We start from the raw sequence: 26943 nt of genomic DNA on the forward strand, positions 1-26943 counted from the left end.
CTTTTTTTTTGGTGTGGGGGGTAGATTATCCTTTGACACAAGAAGTAAATATCCTGTACACTCACGGTGTAATGTATTATGGAGGGAAGTGGGGCCTGTCCCTCTCCCTTCCAGGAAGATCCTCTGGAATAAAGATGTTAGAATTATTCGTTATCTGAGACGTAAATTTAACAGGGCGTCCTATATTTTATGTTGCAACTCTACTTCTGCAGGACAAGAGGGCGCAGGCCTTGCGAAGTTGACTTGATGAGCTTTGACCCGGTTGAGTCTGGGAGGACACTAGGCCAGCCCGACCCACGCCAGGTGGAAAGACCTTACTTAGCGAGGCAGCGCCCCCCGCCCGGAGCCTGCGCGGAGGCGGGGCCCGGTGGGCGTGACCTCGCAGGCCCCGCCCCATCACGTGCCGACCCGCGCTGCCGCGTCGGCAGGCCCGGAACGCGCCAGACGCCGGCGGCGAAAGGGTAGGGGTGGCCGTGGCCTCAGCGGCGACGGTGGGCCCATGGCGGCAACGGCGACGGCGGGGGCGGCGGGGACCGGGGCCCCGGCTGGGGCCGAGTCGGCCGAGGGGCCCCCGGGGCCGGCGGCGGCGCTGGAGCTGTGGCTCAGTGAGTAGCCAGGGCCGCCCCTCGGCGCGGGCGCAGTGCCGCACGTGAGGCCTCCCTTCCCGCCTCCGGGGGCCTTTCTTCTGAGGCAGGCCGGCGGGCAGGTGGCCGCGGAGAGGCCGGCCCTCGGGTAGCGGGGCTGGGCCCGGCGCGGGTGGGAGGCTCGCCCGGGGGGAGGCCTGGAGAGGAGCCCCAGGAATCCGCCGAGGCTGCGGACCCCACTGCCCCCGCCCCGAGTCGCGGTGCATAAGCACTGTTAACAACATAATGGGTAACGTTTATTGAGCTTCGCTTTTATGCACCGTGCTAAAAGCTTTTCAGCCACTGTTAATCCTCATTTCGACCCCGAGAGACAGCTTCTGTTACTAACCCTGTTTTAGAGATGGAGACCTTTAGACCCAGGGAGACTGAGTCGTGCAAGATACGCATCCTCTGGGAAAGCTCTCTCTGGCTGCCGTCTTTAATGTCAAAACAAGCTCTTTTATCTTTTGTACTTAGTTGGCTCCGGCCGGACTTCTTAAGTGTATTGTCTCCAATAAGCTTCACGACAGTCCTGGGGGTCGGGGTCGTTACTGTCCTTTTGAACTGAGATGCAAAGGGGATAAAGCATATGCTCCTTGTATTGGGCTCTGCTAGCGCTGGGAAACTGAGACGCATAACCCAGGGACCTTGCTCACAAAGACATTTTTTAGTGGGTTCAAGCTGGCAATAACAGCACCTTGTTACAATTGACGCACGTTGGAGCCGGGGGACGCGTTTGTTTAACGTGTGGTGGTAGGAGTTGCTTTGTTTACCTGGGGATTGCCTTAGCCAACACAGTATTTGAGTGGACAATGGAGGCAACATTTCAGATACAAGAAACTGCATGTGCAGAAGCTGGAGACAGGAGAGTGTGGAGCATTCTGGGAAGAAGGAGGTCAGTAGTGCTGAAGTGCAAAGCCTAAAAAGACAGTGCACACCTAATTGGGGCAAGATCTTCAAGGGCCTTGTATGCTGCAGAAAGGAGTTTGGAGTTTATCCTATGACATGGTGGGGGAAGTGAGTGCTGGAATTTTCAGCCTGGGAATCTGATCAAGTACACCCGGAGAAAGTATCACCTGCAGCCATGTATCACCTGCAGCCATGTGGAGAGCCGAACTGGTTAGGGATGGGAGAGTTCAGGCAGAGTAGATAGCTCTTCTGCTAGTATGTAGGGGCCGAAGTAGGACAGAGGTACTGGGATGGAGAGTAGAAATGATTAGCTGCTACAATTAACAGCCTTGATGCATTAGAATAGAGGCAAGAGACTGGAGGAATCTAGAATGGATTCCAAGTTTCAGGCTCAAGTAACTACTTGGTTACTGATGCCTCAGTTGTGAGGAGCTGGTTTAGGAAGGAAGAGACTGTTGAATGGTGGAGTTTGAGGTGCTTTTGGCACAAAGAAACTCTAGGTGGTTGGTGGGCTCCAGAGAGGATAAGAGCTAGAGGTCACTTTTGGGGTGTCCAGTTCATTGGCAGTGAACTTGTCCAGGGAGGCTGTATGCATCAAGAACAGAGGTTTGCAGCCAGAGCATGGAGAACCGCCTCATAGAAGAAGCAAGTGGGAAAAGCAGCCTGGAGACAGAAGGCAGAGCCTACTGGCAGCAGGATGGTAAGGGGTAGGGGCAGCCACAGATCTCTAAGGAGGGTGTAGTTGGTAGCTGGTTTTGCTGCTGAAAGAGTAGGATGAGGAAGAGTAAAGGGGAACATTGAATTTAGCAACTAAAGGGTCACTAATGAGATATCTTTGCATTGAATGGTGGAGACAGAAGGTAGTTGACTAGGAGGCAGTGGAGTTGCAAAAAAGTCAGATGGGCTGGGTTAGAGGACAGCTAGCAGCTGACCCAGGTGGAGGAGAAAAAGGGACTGTGGCTGCTCAAGGAGGAGGGTTCTTCAGCTCTAGCTGTTTGGGGCCGCTGTGGTCCTAAAATGGAATCTTCCAGTTGTTCAGGTGGGGCTAGGACCTACACTAATAGCACACCCCCCAACCCAGTCATGAGAACCAAAAATGCCTCTAGATGTTACCAGATGTGCCCTGGGGGAGAGGGGCAGGCTCACCTCTCCCCTTTCCACCTGAGACCCCGGAGTGCTCAGTGGACTTCAGAAATGTATCTTGTCTTCTTCCTGGTTGTGTGACTTCCCCTGATCTCCTCCATAGGAACAGAGAGAGTGAACTGTGGTTTAAACCAGCTTTGTGGGTGGTGGGGCAGGGTGGAGATGGCCCTGTGGAAGGACCCCGGGTCCAGGTTGGGGGTATGGCAAGAACAGGAGTGTAGTGGAAGGAGGAACGCACCGTGCGTCTAGGCTGGATGGAGAAGGAAGTCACTCTGGGGGACCTGAGGAACCTTGAGCTTGGCTCACTGACAGATCTTGCCTCAACAAGCAAAGCAGCTGTGTCTCTGGGGTGGGAATATAGTAACGTGTCCCTCTTGGGGTTGTGAGGATCAAAGGAGTTAATACTTCTGAAGCAGTGAGGACAGTGCCTGGCACGTAGTGTTAGCTATTATTATCGCTAGTCTTTTTAGTTGCGAGTGACAGAAAGCTAAGTCATGTTGGCTTACCAAAGAAAAAAGGAAAAAAACATTGGACCAAAAATTGGAAAGGAGTGGTTCCCCAAAGGAACATCGGGAAGCTGTTTCACCAGAAGCTCATGCTTTAAAAATACAAGTAGCAGCTTCTGTGCGTTCCGCAGCCACCCTCCCTTGGTTTATTTTGGTCATTGTTCCACATGCCTGCATTTAGAGCTGCCTCATTCTTGTTAAGGAAAAGACTCCCCATGCCCCATTGCATGCATGGAGGTGCTTTCCGTTGTTTAACCAGCTCCTTGTGGACACTGCAGGTTGTTGGGAGTCTTGTGCTATTGGGGCCTCTTGGTCTCTGGGTTTCTAGCTCTGGTAGTGCTGCTAGGGAGGCAGTCACTTAGGGTTGGGTGCTCGGTAATGCCTTTCTTCCTTCCACCTGGACCCACCCCCAGGTGATATGTCCTGTCTTCCTTCCAGCCTCACTTTTATCCCTCCCTTGGGGATGGGAGTGGTCTGGGTTGCAATCTGTGCAATCTCTTTATTAAAAATTTTTTTATTGTGGTATAGTCTGTTTACAACGTTGTGTTAATTTCTGATGTACAGCATACTAGTTCAGTCATACATATACATATGCTCATTTGCATATTTTTCATTATAGGTTACTATGAGATATTGAATATAGTTTCCTGGGCTCTGCAGTATAAACTTATTGTTTTGTGCAATCTATTTAAATTCTCTGAGCTTCTCAAGGGCTGAGCTCACTCTTTGTCTTGGAGCCCAGCAAAAGACATTCCTAAGGTGGATCTGGGACTTTCAGTTCTGTGTGCTTAAATGAGTGATTGCTTGAGTGTAGGGGTCCTGTTGAAGGATTCCCCCAGGCAGTGAATACTGCTGGAGGGTTGAATTCTAAATATTCCTCAAGGTGAATGCCTCCCCACAGCTTCAGGGCTCACCTTACTAGCACAGGCTGCTCCTAGCACCTGGGGCATGACCCTCCCTAGTGGTTGGTTGGCAGCTGATGTGAGATGATTTGGCGTTTGAATTAATCACTCTTCGATGAACCATTGCACTCACAGCTGGAGGTCTCAGCTGTTTTCTTAATACCTCCCACTCTGTAGCAGACTTGAAATGCATACAGACACTGCTTTTATTAAGCAAATATATGGCAGTAGTCCTATGTTTGTCCTGCCCAAATGCCAGCTAAATAGACCGCCTTGGTACCCAGGAGAGCCTTTCTTAGTGCACCAATGGGGCTGGGATAGTCGGGAAGCAGAGAAGGGCTTCAGTGAGTTTCTACCTGGCCAGGCCTTTCTGGCCCCTAGCCACTTCTTGAGGCAGACTGGAGTCAGACAGGGCTGGAGGGCTGCCACGGCCTGGTCAGACCCAGCTGTTGGTCCTCTGGGGGTCATTTTCTCTGGAGCTGCTCAAGGCCCTTGAAATAGCTTGGCAGGGTGGGATTAGGTGTTCGGAGACCCAGTAATTTCAGAAGTGGAATGGCCGTCTCCTGATGTCAGCAGTGTATCAGCCAACTGGCCAGACTGCAGAGCAGAAGATGAATCATTCATTCATTTGTAGATAGCCGTGCCATGCTGCGGGCTGCTGTAGGCGCTGGAGCATGGGAAGGTGAGTGAGACAGACCTCATTCCTGCCTTGGGGAGCTGATAACTTGCTTAGTGGTAAGAAGGTCATAGAAACTAGTTCCCCAAAGAGACCCCGCCTTTGTCAAGGAACCGAAGACTCAGCCATGAGAAACTCTCGGGCCCTGGAATCAGGCAGACCTGGGATTGAATGTTTGTCATTTTCTAGCTTTGTTACTGGGCAGATTTCTTCATCTGTAAAGTGGTGAGATAATAGTACCAACCTCAGTGGTTCTGAGGGTTACAGGAAAGGGATGCTTGAGTGTTTACTCAGCATGGTGTCTGGCCCACAGTAAGTTCTTAAAAAACAAAAAAAAGTGGGACAGCTATTACGATTATTGCTATTATTTGGAGGCTGTGATAAACCTTGAGGGAATCCTCATGAGAGAGATTATGTATTTATAAAATAAAAAATCTTACTTTATAGATCTATTTACTACTTGGCCTTGGTTAAGGTTTTAGGACATTTATTAGCCTTATAGAGGTTTTCTTCTTTCTTTGGAAAAGCTGGTGGCGTGGTGGCAGGGGATGAGGGAAAGAGCTGGATTCTGCCTGGTGAGCTGGGGTCCTGCCTTTCCCCAGGTCCAGCCATGTACTGAGGCCGGATGCCTTTGAGGTGTCAGTCTTGACGTTGTTGTGAACTGAAACTTCATGAAGCTTAAATGGTATAGGATTATTTTAGATGAGTCAGACCTTCTTAATCAGACTCTGAGAATCATTGCTTTAAGTTTATTTCATGAGTAATTATTTTGTACCCGGGGGTCAGGCATCGTGCTAAGTACCGTAGGGAATATGTGGCCTCTGCCTTTGAGTTTTGAATAAACTCTTGAAGTTCAGGTGTAGTAAGTCCTGTGTATTTTTAAGGTAAGAGGCAGAGGCTATTATGACAAGATTAGCTCTCCTTTATTGATTGCTTAATATTTGCTGCTATACCAAGTGATTTAGACACCGTCTTTTAAAAATCTCATGACTAGCCCATGAAGAAGGTACTGTTTTCCATATTTTATGGTTGGGAAAACAGGCTCAGAGAGCCCAAGGACATGTAACCAGTAAGGGATGGAGCTAGAAATCCCATCATATAAGTGGGGCATGTAGAATGTGGGCCTTTTGAGAAGGAAGAGATGCCTTCTGTTTTGTGGGGGTGGGAGATGAAGAGATCAAAGAAGTCCTCATGAAGAAATGGCTTTTGAATTGGGACTCGAAGGGTGAACAGCATTTCGAGAGATGGAACATAGGGAAAGAGCTTTGAGGAGGAAAAAGGTGAAGGGCATGTTGGAATTGATAATCTGATGCCTTCGCTCTCCTTTGTTGTCTCTTTTTTTCACTTAAGATGGAGTTGGTGGGAGGAAGATGGGTGATTGAGTACCTGTTCTTGAATCTCATTGTTGAGTGGGGATTCATATGACTTCTACATGACGGAAATGTGCCTGCAGTCAGGGAGATCTCAGCTCTGGTTGACCGAGGAGTAATCAGGAGGAAGGAGAAATAGTAGCAGCTGGAGCAGTAGGAGGAGGTATTTGGGTGGAGATGGAAATTCGATGGGCCTTGAGAAATGGATAGGATTTTAAGAGGAGAGAGTGGATATTCAGGCAAGAGGAATGATATCAGAAGTACGACCCTAAGGATTACATGTTTGCGGAGCTTGAAAGAGCTTCTCTGTCAGGACCAGTAAGATATTTCATTGGAGAGGCAGGTAGACCAGGATGGGCTGGAGAGTGGGGAGTAGGGGAAATGTTATGAAAAAGTCGGTCAAAGACAGTCTTAGCACCTCCTCTGTGAGAATGTGACCTGGTTCAGTCTGGGGCGGGACGTGTGGAATGGGCATCCTCGTTACTGGGCAGGGATTCCTGGCGGCAGCAGTGGGAGGAGAGGAAGCTGCTGCCATCTAGCACCAGGAGAGATACACACACCCCTGTTTTGGGAAGGTCAGGGATTGCCCCTCCCCTCAGTGGAGCTTGGCCTCAAGTTAGGCCTTCTGATAACCCTTCTTTCTCCAGGTATCTCTTGCCCCTGGCTATGCCCTGTTACCCTTCATGCCCCATGTCCTCAGATTCCATCCAAATATGAATGTTCCAGTGCGGGAGACCCTAGCATGATTGGATGTGGGTTCCTTGGGCTTGTGTAAGGTGGCAGAGAGGGATGGCATCTTGAAGAGTGAAGGCGAGGAGATCTCTTGCCAGACTGGACAAGCCACTGACATGTGAAGAGGCTTCTCACATGGGATGGTCAGGGTTTCAGTAAGCAGAGGCTCGGATTTAGGGCTGTTACTTTGAGGACATGGTGGGATGACTAGGAAGAGCCTAGAGCCTCATGGTGTGTTCTAGTCTTCCTGTCTCATAGCTGAGAAACTTATGGGTAACTCCCCAGATGCTGGCCCGTGCCCATCCTCATTGCAGGGCCAATGGCCTGGGCATGAAGAAGTGCACATCGGCCAGCCCCTGCGCTGGGACTGCAGCCCCTTTCAGGACAACAGCTTGTTACCCAATTTGCTTGTTCACTTGGTTGGCAGACATTCCCTGAGACTGTATCCTGGGCCAGGCACTGTGCCTGACAGTGGTGAGCAGCACAGGTCCCTGTCCCTTCCAGCTGTCTGCCCACTGGCCTGATCCCCTCGAGGTGGGGTGTCATTGCCTTTGGCTGTCATTTGGGGAGGAGGGCGGTTATGTTCTTCTTTATTATACTTTCTTCAATTTCGTTTTTTATTTCCTTGACAGATAAAGCCACAGACCCAAGCATGTCAGAACAAGATTGGTCAGCCATCCAGAATTTCTGTGACCAGGTGAACACTGACCCTAACGGGTAAGGCGGCTTCACACTCAGGCTCTGCTCCAGGGCACTCACACTGTGTGCCTCCGGGTCTTGGTATTGTTCTGCATGGCCGGGCTCCGTTTCCTTCTTTTTTTTTAATCCCCCTCCATGTTTTCCTGAGAACATTATTTTTCTAGAAATAGCAAATTCATGTGGTTTTCTAAACAGAATAGGCAATTTGTGAACTGGCAGTTATTTTAAAAATGTGAAATTGTGTTATGAAACACTACTGCTGAGGAGACCTGAGCGTTACGGATAGAACATAGCCAGGGTGCCTGGCAACGCGAAGGACCAGCTTGTTCTTCATAATTTAAATGCCGTCTCCCTGAAGAAAAGGCAGGAAAAGGCTAAGATTTTGTTAAATTTGGTTCCCAAAGTATCTGGGTGGGAACTGAAGGAACAAGTCAGTCATCCGGATGTATCATCTCCATGGCGCTGACTCGTCAGCATTTTGAAACGAGCAGGAAGTTTGATCGCGCTTTCTGCCGTGGTGTTGCCTGAGCAGTTACCATGTGACGGACCGGGTCTGTGCTGCTCACCACCTGGTCACGCACAGGTCTGGGAGTTGTAAGGGTGGGGTGGCTGGAGGGATGGTGTGCCCTGGAAGCATGGCTGCAGGAAGGGTCAGGGAAGTCGGCCTCCTTTGGGGGCTCATGCGTGGCCAGTCTGGGACCTAAGCCCCTGGAGGAGAAGGGACTGTACTGAGTGTACTCAGCCAGACCGGTTAGCATGGTCCTCTCTGCCCAGAATCCAGGTGTCTTTGTTTTCCCTTAGCCCAACCCATGCGCCCTGGCTGCTGGCCCACAAGATCCAGTCTCCACAAGAGAAGGAAGCTCTTTATGCCTTAACGGTGAGTTTGGCTTGCCTCTTAGCCTAAGCTCTCTTGTCCCAAGGCTAGTGTTTTGGTGCTGGGAGAGCCTCTGAGAGGTTCACCTTCACTGGCCTTGCAAAAACAGGCGGGGTGGAATTCTGGCCTCGGCTTGTCCCATCCTGGATCTGTTACTGGAGAGTAGCGTTGAGCCTGCTTTGGGAGAAGGAAAAGAAGGCTTCATTTCCTTTTGCCCTTTTTAGACCAGAGCTGGCAAGGTCAGGTGTCCACCGGGCCAGACTGGTAGCAGAAATGAATGAGGCACTGGGTGGGGACCAAAGACCTGGAGAGCCCATGCCTAGTCCAGAGAGGGCAGCTGCAGTGCAGGGCGGGCTGGCTGCTGCTGGGCCTGAGTTTGGGCCCAGTGTTGCTAGAACTTCCTGGGTTTTTGTGTTTGTTTTTTAAGAGAAACCAGAAATCCAGATTTTTATATGAATTCTCTGAATTTTTCAGTATTGGTGACTGTGAACTGTTAAATAATAGTGTAGACCAAAGAAAACATTTACAGGTCCAACTTGTCACTTGAGTGCCAGCAGGTGACCCGTAGTTTAACAGTTCTTGGATATTACATAATCCAGTTTCTGCCTCCGAGGAGAAAGGAGGAAGCGATCTCTGACCAGTTTCACCTGGCCAAGGGGTCTCCTTAAAAGGTGGAGTGATTTTAGGGTACCCCCACTGAGCTGTTTCCTGGGCACAAACCTATCTGTTACAAGAGCAAATAGGCACTTTTTTTTCTTAATCTGAAAGCGTCACCTTTTCTCCCACACTTTAGTGTCCTCATAGTCTTGAGCCATGGTTCCAGCAGATACTTACCAGGTTTGAGATGAACCCTGGGGCCAACGGTTTTCCCCTTCTCTGGAGGTCCTGTGTCTGTGCAGGTGCTGGAGACTTGTGTGAACCACTGCGGAGAGAAGTTCCACAACGAGGTGGCCAAGTTCCGCTTCCTGAATGAGCTCATCAAAGTATTGTCTCCAAAGGTGCGTCCCCTGGGCTTGGCCCTGCTCACTGTACTGCGCGCCCCCCAACCTTCAAACTCCTGTCACCCTTCTTGGCCTAGAGGCAGGCCTGCTCATGGACAGAACCTGCCAGCCTGTCCCAGGTTTGTGAGAGCTGAGAGGTGAAAACTTTCCTCCAAGGTGTGTTATGATGGTTGCAGTCATCAGCTGATCCCTGCCCTTGGATTGTTAGCGTTTTCAGATTCTCCCTTTAAAAATGGCCTGATAGATGGGTGTCCTAGAGGCGGGTGAGGAACTCTAGCTGATGGGCACAGGTTTCCTGGTAGAGAGCAAGAGATGTCAGGTGTAGCTGTAAGTTTCCTTCTTTCCTTGTCCTCCATAACCCTTTCTCCTGGCACCTGTCTTAGCAACACCATTTCCAGGTAACTGACAGTAATGGAGATTTCCTTTGCCACTTGCCAACAATTCTCTCCTACCAACTGTGTGTCCTGTGATTTAATTCATTTCTGATAATAACTACTCAAGGTTAGGACAGACCCCACAGGTTAACAGCTCAGTCCTACCTGTGCTACCCCTACTTCGGACACCAGTGAGTCTTAGGGATCCCCAAGCTGCTTGCACTTCTTCCTGACCAACTACAAGTTCACAGGTTCCTCTGAGCCCCTCCTCCAGGTTCCATAACTCACTCAAAAGATTCACAGATACAGGGAAGCACTATACTTAGCTAACATCCCTTTGTTATAAAGGATATAAATGAAAGAGATACATAGGCCAAGGTCTTGGATGTGAAGGGGGAGCAGAGCTTCCGTGCCAGGAACTGGGGACAAGGATCAGATATAATCAGATATATTGTTGGTTTTTTTTTTTTTTTTTTTTTTTGATCTCCATAATCTTTCTATTTAATCTTAAAAGGATTTTTTGAGAAATAATGATTCAAAACATTTTAATTTCAGCAATTCCTTTCACTTCACCTTGTTTATATTCCAAATACCTTCTTATATCCTACACTCACCCCAGTCAAAAAATGAATGTCCCCAGTAGCTGTAACCTAGGCCAGTATACGGTGGGATTGAATTTTAGTGGCCTTAGAGGTTGGCTCCTTGAAACCCAGAGAGAGCCCTGGGGCTGGGTCCCAGATAGTTTGGCCTCTGGCTTTGCCTCAGCTCTCAGCCAGCCTTCGGCAGCTCCCTTCCCTGGGCCTCAAGCAGCTATCTCTTCAGTGATAGTTTGGGCCGGGCAGCCTGCTAAGCCCCTTCCAGCTCTGTAATTTTCTTGCCTTTTTGTTTTCAGTACCTAGGCTCCTGGACCACAGAAAAAGTGAAAGGAAGGGTCATTGAAATACTCTTCAGCTGGACAGTGTGGTTTCCAGAAGACATCAAGATCCGAGATGCGTACCAGATGCTGAAGAAGCAAGGTCTGGCTGCCATACTTAACATCGCACTGCCCGTTCACAGTGGTTCCTTCTTGCCTTTTCTGTGCTTTGTCATTTTGGGTGAAAGCTGGAGACCTTGTGTCCAGCAGACACAGCACTAGAGGCCGACACAAGTACTCTTCATCCTTGGAAGTGGGCAGACCTTTCCCTCTGGTAGGCAGGAGTTGAGCTGGGTTTGAGACAGTTGTTGCTATGGTTACCCTCACTATACCAGGTTTCAAATACAAGTGTTAGCATGTGTTTAGGGTGAGGGCTGATTTGCTAGAGAGTTTCTCTCAATATCTGCTCCACTCTTAGCTTTGGGTGTCTTCTGCTCCACACCTCAGAGGGGTCTCATCCCGTTGCCTTTCCTGGCAGTAGGCCGTTACAACTTGTTACCCTGTGCCCGTTAGCCTGGTGGTGGTGGTGGTTCTATTCTGATTAAGCCTCGATCTTGGCAGGCACCGTGTCGCTGGCCTTGGTGGGACCTGTGTGTGACCCTGCCTCACCCCAACTCGGGTCTGAGCCCAAGACATGTTCCTGCCCCTTCCCACGGGGCACAGGCTTTTTTTTGTCCCTTTTGTCCAGCTGCAGCAGGTTCTCACCACTGCTCGGAGGACAGCAGGGTTTGTTCTTCCCCCAGCAGAGTGAGGCTTTCCTTCTGGGGAGAGAAGGGTTTCAGTGGAACATCCAGTCTCTCCCATTCTTTTTGGGAAGACCGTGGAGAATGAGCCTACTCTTCCTGTGTTGCAGGCCCCTGGGGGTGTCCTGTGTGGAAGCTGGGAGTCCACGTTCCTTTTCTCTTGGGCTCTGTAGAAGGAGGGACCTGGATTCGGGATGGACTGTCTTCCTGTCACATGCACTCACGTAACACCTCTAGGAGTACCAGGGATCTTGCACTAGTTTCTGGGCCCCGGGAGGTTATGATCTTCATAAAATGATCAGTAGTTTTATAGCGTAAGGCTCATAGTCCGCTAGCCTTAGGGTCTGGTTCTGCTCTGATGTAGTTGGCTCTGACATGCCCATCTTTGTGCTGGTTCCGTGGATTCTCCTGAGGGAGGATGCAGAGCTTTGATCATACCCTGGATGTATTCCTTTTCAGTCGTTGACAGTGTTTTCCTGGCGGGTCATCAGGAATCAGGGGTTTCTGGACTTTATACTGGATCCTGCTGAAGTCAGCGGGTGCCTGTGTCAGTATAACTTTATGAATTGCATGTTTTAGGAATCATAAAGCAAGACCCTAAACTTCCAGTGGATAAAATCTTGCCCCCACCTTCTCCCTGGCCCAAGAGCTCCATCTTTGATGCTGATGAAGAAAAATCAAAGGTAAGGTGCTTCTTCCTGACCTTGGTGGCCTACCTGGAGTCTGACCAGGCTCCTCCTTTTAGGGACTCTCCTGAAATGTCCCTTGATCCCTGAACCAAAGTGTGGGAGAGTGTGGGGAGGTAGGTTGTGAGCTCCCTCTGGAGGGGGTGCTAATGAGTAAGGTAGCATAAGGTCCGGGTGTTTTTTTATGGTAGGCCAAGTATTAAGTACCCCGTGCCTTTGGTACCCTCTGCCTTCAGCGGCACCTCTCGGCATGGGTCTGCCCTTCCCTTGGATCTAGCTGCTGGCTGTAGGCAGAATGAGCAGAGCTGTGCTAGGCTCTGGGCTGCCTTTCCCAGGGGACTCCTCTCCCAGTGCCGTACAGTTGCAGAGGGTGGGAGGAGCTGGGGGGGAGGTGTGGCATGAGCTTCTGAGAATGATACTTTGGTGTCAGCTAAGCTACTTAAATTCTCTGGGCCTCAGTTATCTCCCATCTTTCCTGCCATCCATCCAGCGAACATTGAGTGACTCCTCTGTGCCAGGCATTTTGCTAAGCACTAGGAATAAAGTGGACAAGGTTGCCAGGGTCTGTCACATCACAGCATGTGGTCCAGGACAACCTCAGCACTATTGGCGTTTTGTGCCAGGTAGTTTTCTTGTTGGGGGCGGTTGTGTACCATAGGATAGGATGTTACAGTGTCCCTGGCCTCCACCCACTAGATGCCAATGCACCCCCAATTGTAACAGCCGCAAGCATCTCAGGACATTGCCATGTCCCCTGGGGGATATACTTCTCCACCTCCTTGCCCCACTGAGCACCGGTGGTCTCTGGGGGGTAGTCCTGATACTGACTACTGTGTTACTGCTGTGAGGATTTGGGGAGCTGTAATGCGTGTGAAATGTGCGAGCTGTTAGTGTTAATTCTGTTACTGCGGGTGCTGCCACTCTGGGCCATTTGACACTGGGGGAATTAATTTCACCTGGTCTTGTTTCCTTTTCAGCTTCTGACAAGGCTTCTGAAGAGCAGCCATCCTGAGGATCTTCAGGCTGCAAACCGGCTAATCAAGAATTTGGTCAAGGAGGTGGGCATTTTCCAGTGGGTTCTGCAGAATCAGTGCATGTGAGTGTGTGCTTCAGGGGGCGGGTGCCCAGTTGGCTGCGAGAAGGGATGGCCACCCAGCCCTGAACTGGGGAACAGCTGTGGGCTCCCTGAAGGGTAGCAGAATGGTGACTGGAAGCAGAAGCCGTGCTGTGTGCTTCCTAAGGACATCTGTCCCAGAGCTCAAAGCATTTCATGAATGCCAGCTTCTGTCCCACTGACCAGTGTTGGTGTGAGAGCCCAGGCTGGGGAGTCTGTTTCTCGGAGGGGTTAAAGCTGGTGGTGCGAAGGAGCAGATGGCCAGGTCCACACCCCGCACTGTCTGTCCCAGGAATTCCGCCGAGTGTTGTGGTGGCCTCCCCGAGCTCTCCACAGTGCGGTGCTGCGGTGCCTGTCCCTGCCTTATTCATGCTTTATCCAGGTCTTCTGTGCCCTCACTCCCATGCTCTTCTTTTCTCCCAAAAGGAACAAGAAAAATCAGAGAAGGTGTCCAAGAGGCTGAGCACAGTGGAGGAAGTGCGGAGCCACGTGAAGGTCCTGCAGGAGATGCTGAGCATGTACCGCAGGCCAGGGCAGGCCCCGCCAGACCAGGAGGCCTTGCAGGTACTCTTCCTGAAAACAAACAATTCAGACAGCACTGGGTATGTACTAGAGATACTAGAAAATGCGCACTTTCACAGGGTAATTGGTATGTTTTGACATGTGTATGTCCAGGAAGCCATCACACAATCACAACAGTAAACATGTCCCTCACCCCCCACCCCTAAACTTCCTCATTCCCCTTGGTCATCCCTCCCTCCTGTTCCTCCATCTCCCCATCCCCAAGCAGTCACTGATGTGCTTTCTGTTCTGATTAGTTTATATTTCCTAGACTTTTAGACAGTGGAATGATACAGCATTCCCTTTTCTTTTGGTCTGGGTTCTCCCCCTTGATATAATGAGATCCAGGTGTGCCATGTGAATCAGGAATCTATTCCTGTTTGTTGCTCAGTGGTGCTCTGCTGAGTGCATGTGCCACAGTATGTGTATCCATTCATCTGTTGATGGATATTTGAGTGGTTTCCATCTTCGGGTGATTATGAATTGAGCTGCTGTAAACAGTTGTGTACTGGGTTCTGTGTGGGTGTACACCTTCCTTTCTCTTGGGTGAGTGCCTAGGTGTGGGATTGCTGGGCCATATGCTACGTGTATAGTTAACTTTTTAAGAAACTGCCAAACTGTTTTGCAAAGTGGTTGTACCATTTCATAACAGCAGTGTATGAGAGTTCCCATTCCTCCATGTTTACACATCTTGAGATCTTTCTTTTTAATACATTTATTGAAAATTTATATAACTAAAAGCAACCGTCACCACTATCTAACAAGAATATTTTAAACGTTCTTTATATATTCTGGATACAAGTCCTTGTCAGACAATTTTCTCCTCTTCTGTAGGTTGTCTTTTTACTGTCTTGACAGTGTCTTTGAAAACAAAAGTTTTTTATTTTGAAGTTCAGTTTATCTTTTTTCTTTTGTCGCTGGTGCTTTTGATGCCGCAGCCAAGACGCCACCACGTGGTGCAACAGGTGGCAGCGGCACTGAGATGCCGTCTGGGGCCGCCCTCCTTGGTCTCTCTGGGCCTCCCCACTCTGCCTCTCTGCGTTCCAGCTTCTTACGCGTCTCTGCGCAGGAGAGATGGCCTTCACGTGGCTCCTTAGTTTACCTGTTCTTCCGTTTCACAAAGGAACTGGTGTCTTACCCAGTTCCCGAGAGGGAAGTCTGTCCGGCCAGCTTGGCTCACGTATCTACGCGCAGTCAGCTGTGACTTCGGTTGGGTGGTTAGAGAAGCTCCTGCTGGCCTTCTGTGGCTGGGGGGCAGCACTCCGCAGGGCGGGCGGGCTCGGGCCAGGCAGACACGCCGAAGCTCGTGCCCGGGGTGGGCTTGCCCCAGAGCCCCTCAGGGAGGTCGGTCGGCTTGTTGGGCTTTTACACAGCACAGCCTCCCCCCAGCCCTCGCCCGCATGATAACCAGCTACGAGACCGGAGAGGCAAGAAACAAAACTCCGTCTTTATAATGCATGGAGCTGACTTTGGAAAATGCGGCAAATAAGCACTGGCAGGTAGGAGCCAAGCCAAATGCGGCTTCTGTATAGGCAGTTAGCTCTCAAGAGCAAAGCAGGAGGAAGGGGCGTCCTCTCCTAGACTCACCAATCAGATACGTCCCTTCACCAGCCCTGGGAGAGGGGGCTGCAGGCAGAGGGAGGCCTGCAGTTAGTTAGTTGAGCTTCCCTGCAAGGAAGGAAGCCTAAATACAGAAGCTGTCTGTCTGCCTTAACGGTATGTGGAGGGTGAAGTTGTCCGGGGGTGCACTCCCTGGGAAGAGGAGGAGATTTCCCGGCTGTTTCTGAGGAGAGTGAGATTTAGTTCCGGGAGAACCCGTGGTGGGGCTCGCGGGAGAGTTGCTGTAAAGGGACTACTGGCGTCGACAGGAGCTGGATGGCAAGACTGGATGTTAGTTTTAAAGCCAGGGCAGTCACTGCAGGGTCATCGCATTGTTAAAAGCTGTTCTGCGGCCGTGGGCTCGCGGAAAAGAGAACTTGAAGAGAGAGTGCTGTACACACTGAGACTTTCGATTCTTTTCTGAACCAAGGTCTTGTCACCTTTTTAAAATACTTTTAAAAAATGGTTAACTGTAGCCCATACTCCTGAGACAAACACCTGCATCATGAACTGGGGGCAGACTGCCCGGACTCCGCCGCATCACACCCAGGGCCTCGCCGTGGGGCCAGGTGTGTGGCGAGCAAGCTCTGTTTTCTAGGTCGTGTACGAGAGGTGTGAGAAGCTGCGGCCCACCCTGTTCCGGCTGGCGAGCGACACCACCGACGACGACGACGCGCTGGGTGAGGGCCTTGGTCCCCACGTGTGGCCGGCACCCAGGGCGCGGGACAGATGCACTTCCTGCTGTGCTGCTGCGCCGGAAGCCAGGCCGTGGCCTCTGGGCTGTGTGGTGGTTGGGCTTGGGGAGGTCGTGACCTGAGTTGATTCTTCTGACTTCAGAGGAGTCTAGGCTTGAACAAGAAATCAGCAGGTCTGAAAGCACATGAAGGGTGGAAATTTACTGTGTGGATTGGGTGTGAAGGGGGTGGAAGAAAGAAGATAGCACTGCAGGTCTAACAGCAGTGAGGGGCACATGGGGGAGGTTTCACACCCTCAGTGGCCTCGGGGGCTGGGCTGGGGGTGGTTAGTGAGGTGGCTGTTGTGTGGAAGGGACCGTGGAGAACTGTAATGCTGTACACAGGGACTGAAACATTTCAAACTTGTATTGTGTTAAGTCTAAAAGACGTAAAAGGGTTAATTCTTCCATTCCCGTGTACTCTTCACCTTTTGTTAATCATTACCAACCCATGGCCGGGCTTTTGCTCCTGTTTTACCTGTACTGCTCGGTCCCTTTGTACTCCCCCTGACCCCAGTTCTGTTTTTAAGCAAATTCCAAACATTTCAAAGTAATCTATCAGCATTCACGTTTCCCTGAGCATTTCTTTCTGACCCTAACCCTCTTTTTTTCTTTCTTTTTTTTTTTTAAGTTTGTTCTAAATCAGAACTGAGAAAGAAAAAAACCCTGCTTTGTTATTGGTTGATATTTAAGTCTCTTTTGGTGGATAACACCCCCACCCCCCACCCCTTCGTTCTTTATTTCGTGCATGAAGAACATGTCCTTTGGCTTGCTGGAGTTTTTCTTGGTCTCAATTTTCTGATGGCATTTCCCATGGTATTTAATGTTTCTCTGTTCATGATATTTCTGAAATTCCTGATTTCTTACACATTCAGATTGAAGTCCCATTGGGGGCTGTGATGGGAGCAAGAATACTGCATAGGTGATGTTAAGAGGCCCTTGGTATCTGGTTTTCTGGGTTGTGTGTGGGTGTGTGTGTGATCTAATTACTGTCTAAACCCATTCTTGAGGTCAGAGGTGATCGAATTTAAATTTTTAAGCAACTTGCACATGCCGGATCACTTTGCCAGGTGAATTCAACCCTGTGTATTCAATTTGCAATTCCCATACAGTTTAAAAATTGACAGGAAATGAATGGTTGATCAGTCTTGAAGTCCTCTTCTGGCACTGGGGCCTGCGGTGTTACACATGGCCCCTGGCTCTGTTGCTCTTCTCTCTCTCTCTCTCCTAGGAGAGATTTTTTTTTGCAGGTAAACCAGACTGTGAGATACTCTTGACATTTTTGAAATCCACTGTGTATTTTATACTTACAGGACATTGCAATTTGGACGTCAAATTTTCATCAGAAATACTTGACCTACATTTAGATTTTATAAAATTTACAGGTGAAAAAGTAGATTTATGTACCAGGTTGTTACCTACACACTTAAAGTTTTCCAATAACTGAGTAAAGCACCAAAAATTTCTTTTGATATTAGTACCCACATTGACAAAATAGCTTTAAGTTTTTGTTTTAATTTAAAAATTAAAGTTTTAGTTCCTCAGTTGAAAGAGCCATATTTCAAGTGTTGGCCATCACATTGGACAGTATAGGGAAAGAAAGCGAAAAAATTTGGTCCCTTCTACATCCTGAGAAGAAAAATGCTGGGCTTCAGGGATTGAGTGGCTGGGCCTGCTCGGGGCCTGATCCCACGATCTGGGAGCAGGAGGCATGGGTGTACTCTAGCTGGGAGAGCCGTGACAGCCACTCTGTGGAATGGCTCAGAGACTGAGATTGTTGGTAGCTAAACCAGGGGGTTCTGATTGTCCTCTCTTCCTTCAGCGGAGATTCTCCAGGCAAATGACCTCCTCACCCAGGGAGTTCTGCTGTACAAACAGGTGATGGAGGGCCGTGTCATCTTTGGGAACACAGTGATCAGCTCCGTGGGAGACATACCTGTCTCCAGAGGTATGTGCAGAGAGCCTCTCCCCGCCCTCTGCCATGGGGTAGCCTGCAGATCCCAGGAAGAAAGTAGATCCTCAGAGCATTCGGAGTTATGGTGTAGAAATGAGAGAGCGTGCCCTCTTTTCCCTTTCTTACGGGAATTGGTCTCATCTAGGCAGCCTCTGTCCCATGTGCCACTGTGGCCTGACTGCCAGGCTGGACCCTGGCTTTGGCTACACGCAGAAGCAGGTGGCTGTATTGTGACCAGGTTTGGATTTCTTCTCTCTGGAGTGCTTACTTATGGGAGCTAGACACAAAAACAGTGATATTCTTCAGAGGTTCCCATTGCCAGGCTAGCTAAATCAGAATCATCTGGAATACTGGTTACAGTGCAGATTCTTGGACTGCTGAACCAAGGCTGGAGCTAGGGACCCATGTTTCTATCCTGCACTGATCAGCTATGGTCAGGAACCTCAAAAAGCCTCTGAGCAGGAGCAGTCAGCTCTGCTGCTGCAGGGTGAACAGACCTCCAGAGGATTCTGTGACTGCTGGGGTGGGAAGGCAGCCCCTCTGACTACCTTGTATTTCAGAGGCCACTCAAGGCAGTGAGTCAGGCTAGGCAGCTGAGGTGGAAGGTGTTTATGAAGGGAGGGGCGATGTGATGTGTTTTGATGGGGAGGAGGCCTGAGGGAAACTGACAGCCTTTGAGTGGAGACTTTTCCCTTATTCTGATTGACTGGCTTTGCTAACTGTCTGTTTCTAGTCTTTCAAAATCCAACGGGCTGCGTGAAGAACTGCCCCCTGATTGACTTGGAGGTGGACGGTGGATCTGAGCAGGCTGGGACTCCGGTGCCCTCGTTACTGCATCAAGACCTGGCAGCCTTAGGTGAGGGCGAGTGTTTGGGGAGCAGGCACAGCCAGGGAGAGTGTGTGAGCTGGCTCCCCTGGGGGAGGGCATGCCTGTTTTTAGAAGGAATTGGGTCCACCAGGAAGTTCGGAGAGGTCCTCCTTGCACTTAGGCTCAGATTTACCATGAATGAGTTGAGTGAGTTTGGGTAGTTTGTTTTGTCTAGGCTTTCTAAATGTTCTAGAAAGGATGGGCATGGTATTGATCTCCAGTTTTGTATCAGGTAGAGTTACTGACGTGCTCCTGTCCCTTTCTTGCAGGAATCAGTGATGCCCCAGTTACCAGCAAGGTAAGGAGGCCCTTCCTCGGGGCGGGAGAGGAGAGGGCAGTGCTGCCTGGGTGGGGAGGGGGGCTCCAGCATGGCCGGGCACTCGTAGACTTGGAGGTCTGAAGCCTCTCCCTCAGCTGTACTGTCTGGCTTGAACCCCTGGAGGGAGATGTCTTTTTGCTCTCCTTCTATCCCTGCCCTCTTCCGTCGCATCCAGAGTCCTCCTTACTAAAGTTCTGCTCAGGAGTCCTGTTCTCTTGCTCTTTCTCCTCCCACCCCAGGAAATGGAGTAGCGGGCTGGGCTGCAGCGGCTTTAGGGTCAGGAGATCTGTGCCCGGTGTCACCACGGCTCCTAGTCATTCATACTCTGGCCTTACTTTAGCCATTCCTGGTTTGACAGGTTGCTGCTCAGAACTGCTGTCAGGAAGAGAGGAATCCCACTGCCAGCACACTGCCAGGTGGAGGTGTTCAGAGCCCTTCTGCAGAAAGGAACTTGCTGGATCTCCTCTCCCCACAGCCATCTCCAGGACGTCTGTGAGTCTGGTGGGCAAGGAGCGTGGAGGGGGCCGCCAATGTGTGCAGTTCACAATTGCTGTGCGGGGCCCAGGCAGAAGGGCCCTGGGTACCGCTCTCCCTGGACGGGCTGCTTGCTTTCTGCTCAGTGTGCGCCGTGCCTTTTACTCCCCATCCTAAGTCAGGAAAATACATGCTTTGGCCAGGACCTCCTTAAAGGGGTTTAGTTAAGGAGTGATAGCAGTGAGTGCTGGTGATGTTTTTGGTCCTTATACGTGGGTTTTTGCTTTCCTGATTTTGATGTAATTTGAAGTAAAGCAAAATTAGATCACTAGAGAAATAGATAATATAGAAAGGCCCAAATATCACTCCTAAAAGACAGTTTTGAATGTTCCTTGTTTGCTTTTTCCGTATGCATGTAGTAATATGTTATTGTGGCTTATTTTTACACAAATGAGATTAGAATTTCCAAACTGTACTCCAGGGTGGTTCTTTTTAAAAAAAATTTATTTATTATTTTTTAATTTATTTGGTTTATTTGGCAGGGGGAAGGTAATTAGATATTTATTTATTTATTTATTTATTTATTTATTTATTTATTTATTTATTTATTTATTTTTAAGGGAGGTACCAGGGATTGAACCCAGGACGTTGTGCATTCTAGGCACACCCTCTACCCCAGGGTGGTTCTTTAATATCACATATCTTTGACACATTTTTATACTAGTTTGTATAGATTTACCTCATTATAATAGTTTATAATAGTTCATATACGTTATATGCATAATATATCTTTAATCATTTTCTTCTTGTGGGTATTTACATAGCTTCCCGTTCGGAGGCACTTGGAGTGTTTCTGTAATACAGATGTATACTATGAATATAAATACACTCTCATAGATCCTGTCCCTTTGCCTCTGGCAAGGCTGGAGCATCTTGCCTTCCCCCAAACAGCCTGAGAGTCTGCGCCCCTGACGGAGATCGCAGGGCTCTGGGGACGTGATATGCTGGGAGGTCATTCCTGTTTGTACCCATAGGGGCTGGCTTCCTAGTTTACTCTTTCTAACTGCTCCACAGGGGGCCAGTAGTTCTAATTTTGGTCAGTTAACTTCTGTCTGGACTTTAGTTTTCCAAAAATGTTTTGATTTGCATCCCAAATGGACAAGATCATGAAGAAGTATGAATGAAGTGGTCAGTGTAATTTGTGCTGTCACCTTGCTAGCTTATGTCACTCTGTATGGGAAGCTTGACCTGCCTGAGCTTGTCAGGGACTGCCTGACGAGTACAGTGTTAATTAGGTTATTGGGTCCTTATCATGTGCACACATTCCACTCAGTGCTTTTCATACACTTTCTCATTTTTCTTATGACAACCCTATCAAGTAGACACTAAACTATCCCCACTTTACAGATAAGAAAACTGAGGCATAGGTTAGATAACTTGTCTAAAGTCATATACCCTTAAATATGTATATAAACCCACATACACATGCATATATATTTATTTTTCCCCCTTGTTCTTCAGAAAGCCGAATCACAGATTCCTAGGATTCTCTACAATTTTTGCCAGTCTTAATATTTATTATTTCTTTGCAGGAATTATATTCCACAGAAAAGTATCCCCAAGGAAGTGCCACCAGGTACTAAGTCCTCTCCAGGTTGGTCCTGGGAGGCTGGCCCATCGACTTCTTCCCCGTCTTCCCAGAACACACCTCTGGCTCAAGTGTTTGTCCCTTTGGAGTCCGTTAAGCCCAGTAAGTACAGTTTCACCCCCCCCCCCATTAGACACCCAGCTTTATCCACGCTGGATTGGTAGGAGTGGCTCTTAACCTGGTGAAGATGAGTGGTGGAGAGAGGCTGCCTGGGGGAGAGGATAAGGTGGATGGCTTCGTGGTCTCCTAGCTAATATTTTTCTTAGTTTTCTCTGTCTTTAGGTTGACACTGAAAGTTATTGGCAGGTAGAATTTAATTAGAGGGCTTGAGTCCACTCAGGGACATGATGCTCATTCATTTGGAATTCAGGAAGGAATGTTCAGTGTGATGAAATAACTCAAAGATGTAACTAGAAGGAGAGGAAGAGTTTGGCTGGCGATCCTCTTCCTCTGGCGATCCTCATTAAAGCAGGAAAAGTGGATGCTAACCTCCCTTACAAAGGAAAGGAAAGTAAAAGCCCAGCTAAGCCAGGTGACTGCCTGTGGTCAGCGCGCTGGCACGTGAGCAGGAAACAACTGGGGCCTTTGGGTCTAGGGCCTCTGGCCCCTTTCCTGGGCACAGGGCCCTCCTGGGGCTCAGTGTGGTGAGGTCAGATCGCAGAGGGCCTTGGAACCAGGTAGAGGAAATAAAGTCAGCAAGCAGTGGGAGCCCTTTGCACGCTTACTTTATTTTTTTATTTAAACATAATACGTGTTCAGTGTTAATTTCCTGGTTTTGATCATTGTATTGTGGTTATGTAAAGTGTTAACATTTGATGAAGCTGGCTGAAGGGCATATTGGAATTCTTTGTGTTTTTGTAACTTTTTATAAATTTGAAGTTATCACAAAACAAAATTAAAAGCAAAAATTGTTCAGTATTGTTTCCAAAAAGATAGAGCAGAAAACTAAAAATCATCTGTACCATAACCGTCTAGAGATGGAAGTTCTGTTAATGTCTTATTTTCCTGTCTTATCTATGTATATACATACATACATATACTTAATAAATTGGCACTGTAGCATATATAGACGATTTCATATCCTGCTTTATTTACTGTTATAAGCCATAGCAGTGTTTCATGCTCTTAAGTACTTTTCAAAGCCTTGATTTTTCTTGGATCCATACTTGTAGCACTAACAGATGTACTGTAATTCATTTATTCAGTTCCTTTCTGAAGGATAATTTGTTTCCAGCTGTTTACTGCGTGTGTTACAGTGAACATCCCACTGCAAAAACTGGAGACCCACTTTTTAAACTTTCCTGATTATTTCATTTGGATATATACTTAAAAGTGGAGATACTGAGTGTAGACATTTAAAATGTTGACCTTCATTACCAAGTTCCCTCCTAGAAAGATTGCCCCTTTCCCCATACACTTACTACCATACCTCATGAGTCTTTTCAGTCTTTTAAATCTTTGAGATTTTTGTTTTTAAACTATATTTTTCTAATATAGTGCATTTTGATAAGTGATGTTTGTCATGAGATAAGGATCTTCATTAACATTTTTTCCAGATGATTAGCCAGTTGTCTGCCATTTATTAAAGCAGCCACTGATTTTGAACTATGTGCTCTTAGCATGTTAAATTCTCATTTGGGTCTGTTCTGTATGCTTTGCTTGAACTGCAGTTTGTACATATGAGTATTTGTTAATGCAAATAGCCCTACTCCCCCTCCTCTTTTAATGGTTAGTCTCAAGTATTTTTTTCCCCCCAGAATTAACTTTAGAATCATTTCTTAGCTAAATTAGAACAATCCTTTTAGTATTTCCAAAACCTGTTAACTTGAAGAGCTCTGCTGTCTTTACAGTTTTATAAGTAAGAGATGTGTATGTGTGTGTAGTCATACGAAAGGGACCAGAAGGATGTAGGCCCGGATGTTAGCAGTGCTTGTTTCTGGGTAGAATTAAGGGTGTTTTTTATTTCATTCTTTATGGCAGCCTGTATTTTCTGTAGTATTCATACATTATTTTAATCATAATCATTTATTCCTCAAAAAATTTTTTAAAACTGGCAGTATAGTAGGATGGTTGGATGGTGGTGGGGAGAGATGGGTTTGGAACGTCATAGGGGTCCAAGCAGAGATAATGAGGACTCGGGTTGTGGTGGTGCAGAAGGGTTAAGTCCAAGCGCTGCTGTGACCGGAGAAGCCGCAGCACGGGTGACATGTGCACGTCTCTTTCAAGCACGGCTGTCTGGGGAGTTTGTAGCGGCACTAATCCTTTGGTTGCATCCCTCTCTGCCAGGCAGCCTGCCTCCTATTATCGTGTATGACCGGAACGGGTTCAGAATCCTGCTCCACTTTTCCCAGACTGGGGCCCCTGGCCACCCAGAGGTGCAGGTGTTACTGCTGACCATGATGAGCACTGCCACCCAGCCTGTGTGGGACATCATGTTTCAAGTGGCTGTGCCAAAGGTGAGGCCGCTGCTGACCAGCTCCTTTGAACGTTTCCATAAAGATTGTCATTTTTCAGCACCAGGTCCATGGCTGGGACATTACTGATGAGGTGTAAGGTCAGCATCTTCACTCAGAGTAGTTTCTGATAAAGGGGGAATCTTGTCAGCTCATTTACCTGGGGCTTCCTGAATGTCTGACTTCAGATGTGGCTGGATTCCGGATAGGTTCTTAAATAATTCCTTTAGAATCTGTCACTTTCCATCTCTTTGGACTTTGCTTTTCCTTCTTGGAACTGTTCTCTGACAGACTCCACAAGCAGGGAAATGGCTACTAGCATCTCCTGAGTTACATGGTCCTTAACCCTTTTGTCTCAAAAAGAAGCTCCCCTGGCCTGAGGCGTGCATGCTGATACCCAGGAGGGGGCTGGGATTGGCCTTGTTGGTGTTACTTGCAAACCTTGGGCCAGTAACTTGTATTTTAAGGGACATGAGGTACTGCGGCCAAGTGGGATATTATTTCCCTTTTTCAAGGGAAGTAGATCTCCAGTAATTAACAGCCATCCAAGAATCACAAAAAAAATGGGGAAGGGGCATGTCCTGAAGAAAGCATGCAAGGCAGACAAAAACAAACTGTATATCTTCTAATACTCCATGGTGGTTTTGTAGGGTATGTAATATTATTACCTCTGTCTTATAAATTATCTGTCCAAGGTTCAGAAAGGTTAAACACTTTGCCCAGGATCACAGAGCTAGTAAGAGGCAGAGTTAGAATTCAGCCCAAGATGTGCCCTCACTCTTCGTGCTGCCTCTCAGAAGCCAGCCACTGACCACACAACTTAGATACGTCCGTGTATAGAGGGAAGGGTCTTCTGGGTTCTGTCATCAGTTGCTGGGGTGGCGGCCCAGCTCTCCTGGTCCCCTGGTCTCCCTCACTGAAGCTGCCGTTTGTTAGGAATGCGTTATATGTTGGGTTTTTCCCCCGACAGTCAATGAGAGTGAAGCTGCAGCCAGCGTCCAGCTCCAAGCTTCCTGCTTTCAGTCCTTTGATGCCTCCAGCTGTGATCTCTCAGATGCTGCTGCTCGACAATCCACACAAAGTATGTCCTGGTATCTATGATAGCAGGGAGACAGGGGCCCCGGTCTCTAGGGAGGCAGCTTGATGGGTGGGGAGAGGTATATTGAGGTCTTGCCCTGAAGTCTCCACCTTGGTGGAGAGGGTGGAGCTCATGCTTAGCACATAGGAGGTTCTGGGTTCAATCCCCAGTACCTCCGTTAAGAAATAAACCTAATTAATAAACCTGATTACTTCCCCTCAACCCCCGAAACAACAAAACAAAAAATTGCTAAAAGAATTTAAAAGAAGTCTCTGCCTCTGCTTTGGTTGGGCTGGTGGTGGACTACCCTCACTGGAGTCCACTTTACTTTGGGGCTTATTGAAAGATCTGTGACGTTGTCATAGCTGGGAACCAAGGGAGTGGTACACACTCTCCCTAATATCATGGAACCTTCTGGAAGGGTGAGGCCAGTCTCTTCCTTATTAGCTGGTTTCTGCCCCAGGACTGCAACAGTGTGGGAGGACTTCAGAGATGCATGCCTGGCCCCCTTTGTGTTTGTAGTCCTGGGGGGGTCTAGGCCAGGGTGCTCCTGCCATACAGCTCGAAGCCCTTGCCTGCGTGGAGTTTACAGACATACTCTGTTGCTGGGTTACTGTTGGGTGGGTCAGGGCTTTGACTGTGGGTCTCTGTGTCACTCCCCACTAACTCAGCATCTTTCATCTTTGCCCAGGAACCCATCCGGTTACGGTATAAGCTGACATTCAACCAGGGCGGACAGCCTTTCAGCGAAGTAGGAGAAGTGAAAGACTTCCCAGACCTGGCAGTCTTGGGTGCAGCCTAACTCCGCAGGACAGACCCTGCCACCCAAGCTTAGGCCAGTGTTACTTTTGCTGTGTAGGTAGGACTGAGCACAGTGATTTAGTGCAGAGTGCCAAGAGCTCTATCCTGACGTCAGGCTCTGGATGCCAGCCCCTGACTCGCTCTGCAGATACTGTGTGTGTGCGTGTGTGTGTTGCTGGGGGGCCGAGTGGGAGGGTAGAGCAGGGCTTGGGAAGTGAGCAGGTGGGAAATGCTAAAGCATTTCTGGTAACCACCTGCTGTAATCATATCTGGTTTTGCATGTCGGTGGACACTGTCCCTGCCTCAGGTTGGAGGTTTTATAAGCCAAAGTTGTTGTTTTTTTCCATTTATTATTATCTTTTCATTCATCCACTCTGTGCCTTGTCAGCCTTTGAAAGTCTTGGTTGCTCCCAGGCTGCTGTTCTCAGGGACCTTCAAGGGACCTGGTTGGTCTTGGGGCAGAGAGTGTCTTCTGGAGCCCTCTCTTCCAAGAAAGACCTAGTCTCCACTTCCATTAGCGAATGCTGCTTGCATATGTTCGGGTCGATCTTCTAAATGGAATGCTTGTTGCACTGTTCCCTAGGCAAGGGGCTGCCTCTGGACCAGAGGACCACACTTGGTGGGCCAATCATGTCCTTTACCACTGTGCCTTAGAATCACCATAGATGGACCCTCCAGGGCAGAGGGGAGAGCAGATCCCAGGCCTTATTCAGGCCTCAGGTTCCATGGGTTGGGCAGCCTGTCTGGACCCTTCCTCAGGACCCTCATCTCCATTCTCATCCTCTTTCTCCACAAGCTCTTTGATTGTGATACCATGCCAGTCATTGTAAATCATAGCGAACAGGCTCGCCCTGGCCTGTTGACTTCACAATCCAAGATGAAGAACTGTGATGCAAATAAGACATGAAGAGTTTAGCAGTGATTTAAATGGTGACTAAATATAGAAAGTCGTTGAATAAATACCGGTGTAGCAAATGTATTTTGTGGAGTTTTGAGTCAGTAGGAGATGCAAAGCCCATTGCATTTAGAGACGACAGGCTTAAAGGGAATGCTCGTCTGTTGAAGTAAGGAAGACTTTCTGAAGGATATGGAACCTTTAGAGCTGCTTCAGTGAGGGGAGAAGCCCTGAGGATCTGAACTATCAAGCTGGAAGAGAGGTGGATTTCTGCTACATTCATGGTTTGAAGGGA

At 48.7% G+C, this 26943-nt stretch overlaps 1 protein-coding gene across 3 annotated transcripts; it reads left to right on the forward strand.

The window, feature by feature from the left end:
• The first annotated feature begins 405 nt into the window (after window positions 1-405).
• On the forward strand, window positions 406-26732 carry GGA2 (golgi associated, gamma adaptin ear containing, ARF binding protein 2). Of its 3 annotated transcripts, none has more exons than XM_074346206.1 (17): window positions 406-605; window positions 7494-7578; window positions 8362-8437; window positions 9334-9432; window positions 10702-10825; window positions 12045-12148; window positions 13129-13209; window positions 13692-13829; window positions 16024-16105; window positions 17981-18106; window positions 18846-18968; window positions 19250-19278; window positions 19658-19791; window positions 21366-21523; window positions 23708-23877; window positions 24845-24955; window positions 25644-26732. In XM_074346206.1, the coding sequence occupies exons 1-17, from the start codon at window positions 500-502 to the stop codon at window positions 25752-25754; spliced, it is 1857 nt and encodes a 618-aa protein (XP_074202307.1). In that variant the 5' UTR covers window positions 406-499; the 3' UTR covers window positions 25755-26732. The 3 variants fall into 3 exon arrangements, with proteins under 3 accessions (XP_074202307.1, XP_074202309.1, XP_074202308.1); XM_074346208.1 differs by lacking the exon at window positions 406-605 and adding an exon at window positions 855-873; XM_074346207.1 differs by lacking the exon at window positions 406-605 and adding an exon at window positions 4714-4765.
• Window positions 26733-26943: the final 211 nt, after the last annotated feature.

This window comes from Camelus bactrianus, chromosome 18 (assembly GCF_048773025.1).
Source record: "Camelus bactrianus isolate YW-2024 breed Bactrian camel chromosome 18, ASM4877302v1, whole genome shotgun sequence".
In the NCBI taxonomy this organism is placed as follows: Eukaryota; Metazoa; Chordata; class Mammalia; order Artiodactyla; family Camelidae; genus Camelus; species Camelus bactrianus.

Coding starts and splice junctions, on each gene's coding strand:
- GGA2 (XM_074346206.1), top strand. CDS start 500: ATGGCGGCAACGGCGACGGCGGGGGCGGCGGGGACCGGGGCCCCGGCT. Junction 9,433..10,701: donor TCAAAGTATTGTCTCCAAAG/GTGCGTCCCCTG, acceptor TTTTGTTTTCAG/TACCTAGGCTCCTGGACCAC. Junction 23,878..24,844: donor TTCAAGTGGCTGTGCCAAAG/GTGAGGCCGCTG, acceptor TTCCCCCGACAG/TCAATGAGAGTGAAGCTGCA.